The 895-nt window shown below is 34.4% G+C and overlaps 1 protein-coding gene across 1 annotated transcript in view; it reads left to right on the forward strand.

Moving 5' to 3' along the window:
* Positions 1-289: 289 nt before the first annotated feature.
* LOC119592946 (RNA-binding protein 42-like) overlaps positions 290-895 on the forward strand; it is a gene marked incomplete in the record, with an annotated part of 51,935 nt that continues 51,329 nt past the window's right edge. The window contains 1 exon segment of the mRNA XM_037941837.1: positions 290-435. Within this exon segment, the coding sequence (XP_037797765.1) occupies positions 386-435 (50 nt within the window).

An 895-nucleotide genomic window follows, 5' to 3' on the forward strand; every position in this document is an offset into this window, starting at 1 on the left:
TCTGCAAAAGCTGCGAGACCTATTCAATATTTTTAAACTATATTTTTTTCTATATTTTATATTTATCACACACACACACACGTCTTGAATGGTCTCGTGCGGTCGCATTCATTATTACAATTAATCTTTCCAAAACCACATTTCTTTCAGTTGAAATACGAAATAATAACTCAATGATTTTTTACATCTCAAATAAAATTACACTACACAGAAAACTACTAGTAATTTAACATCATATAGTTTAACCACCCGGTGAAAACACTGAAGTTCAAACGTTTCCTCAGTTGTAAACAAACTCGTCTCAGTTTGTGGTCTGGGAAAGGATTTTCGGTAAACTTTTAGGCTGTTTCTCCTGTGGCCTTAAGTATTACCTTTCTTATTCATCATGGCGAACCACAATGATAAACGGAGACAGTTGGATGATGAAATGAGCAGGTAAGTTGAGAGAAAGAGATACTTAAGACAATATTTTTTGGGAGAGGTGGAGAATGTGCTACTTGTATGCCGGTATCTTTATGATAGTCGAGTGGTTTATTTTGTTTCGAGCTCTTTGTATTGGTATTTTTGGTTGGTATCTGTCACTTACATCTTTATATTGAAAGGTAATACAATGGCTTTTAACGTGAACCTTCTCAGTAAAACCATATTGGTAAGTATAGCCGGGGGCGACCTGTTATCAAGGGATGCCTCGTTTAGGAAACACCGTTGTACACACATTAAGTTTTATAGATATCTTTGCTTAGTCTTCTCCATATATTGTATGCATATAAGTTATATCTGGTTAAAACTACCAATACTCATTGTTTATTAATCTAATTATACAGTGTTTGACACTGCTCAAAGTATATGTATAGTTTCAGTTTCCCACAGCCATTGGATACATAGTATCTAACAG

Source organism: Penaeus monodon, chromosome 31 (genome assembly GCF_015228065.2).
Source record: "Penaeus monodon isolate SGIC_2016 chromosome 31, NSTDA_Pmon_1, whole genome shotgun sequence".
In the NCBI taxonomy this organism is placed as follows: domain Eukaryota; kingdom Metazoa; phylum Arthropoda; class Malacostraca; order Decapoda; family Penaeidae; genus Penaeus; species Penaeus monodon.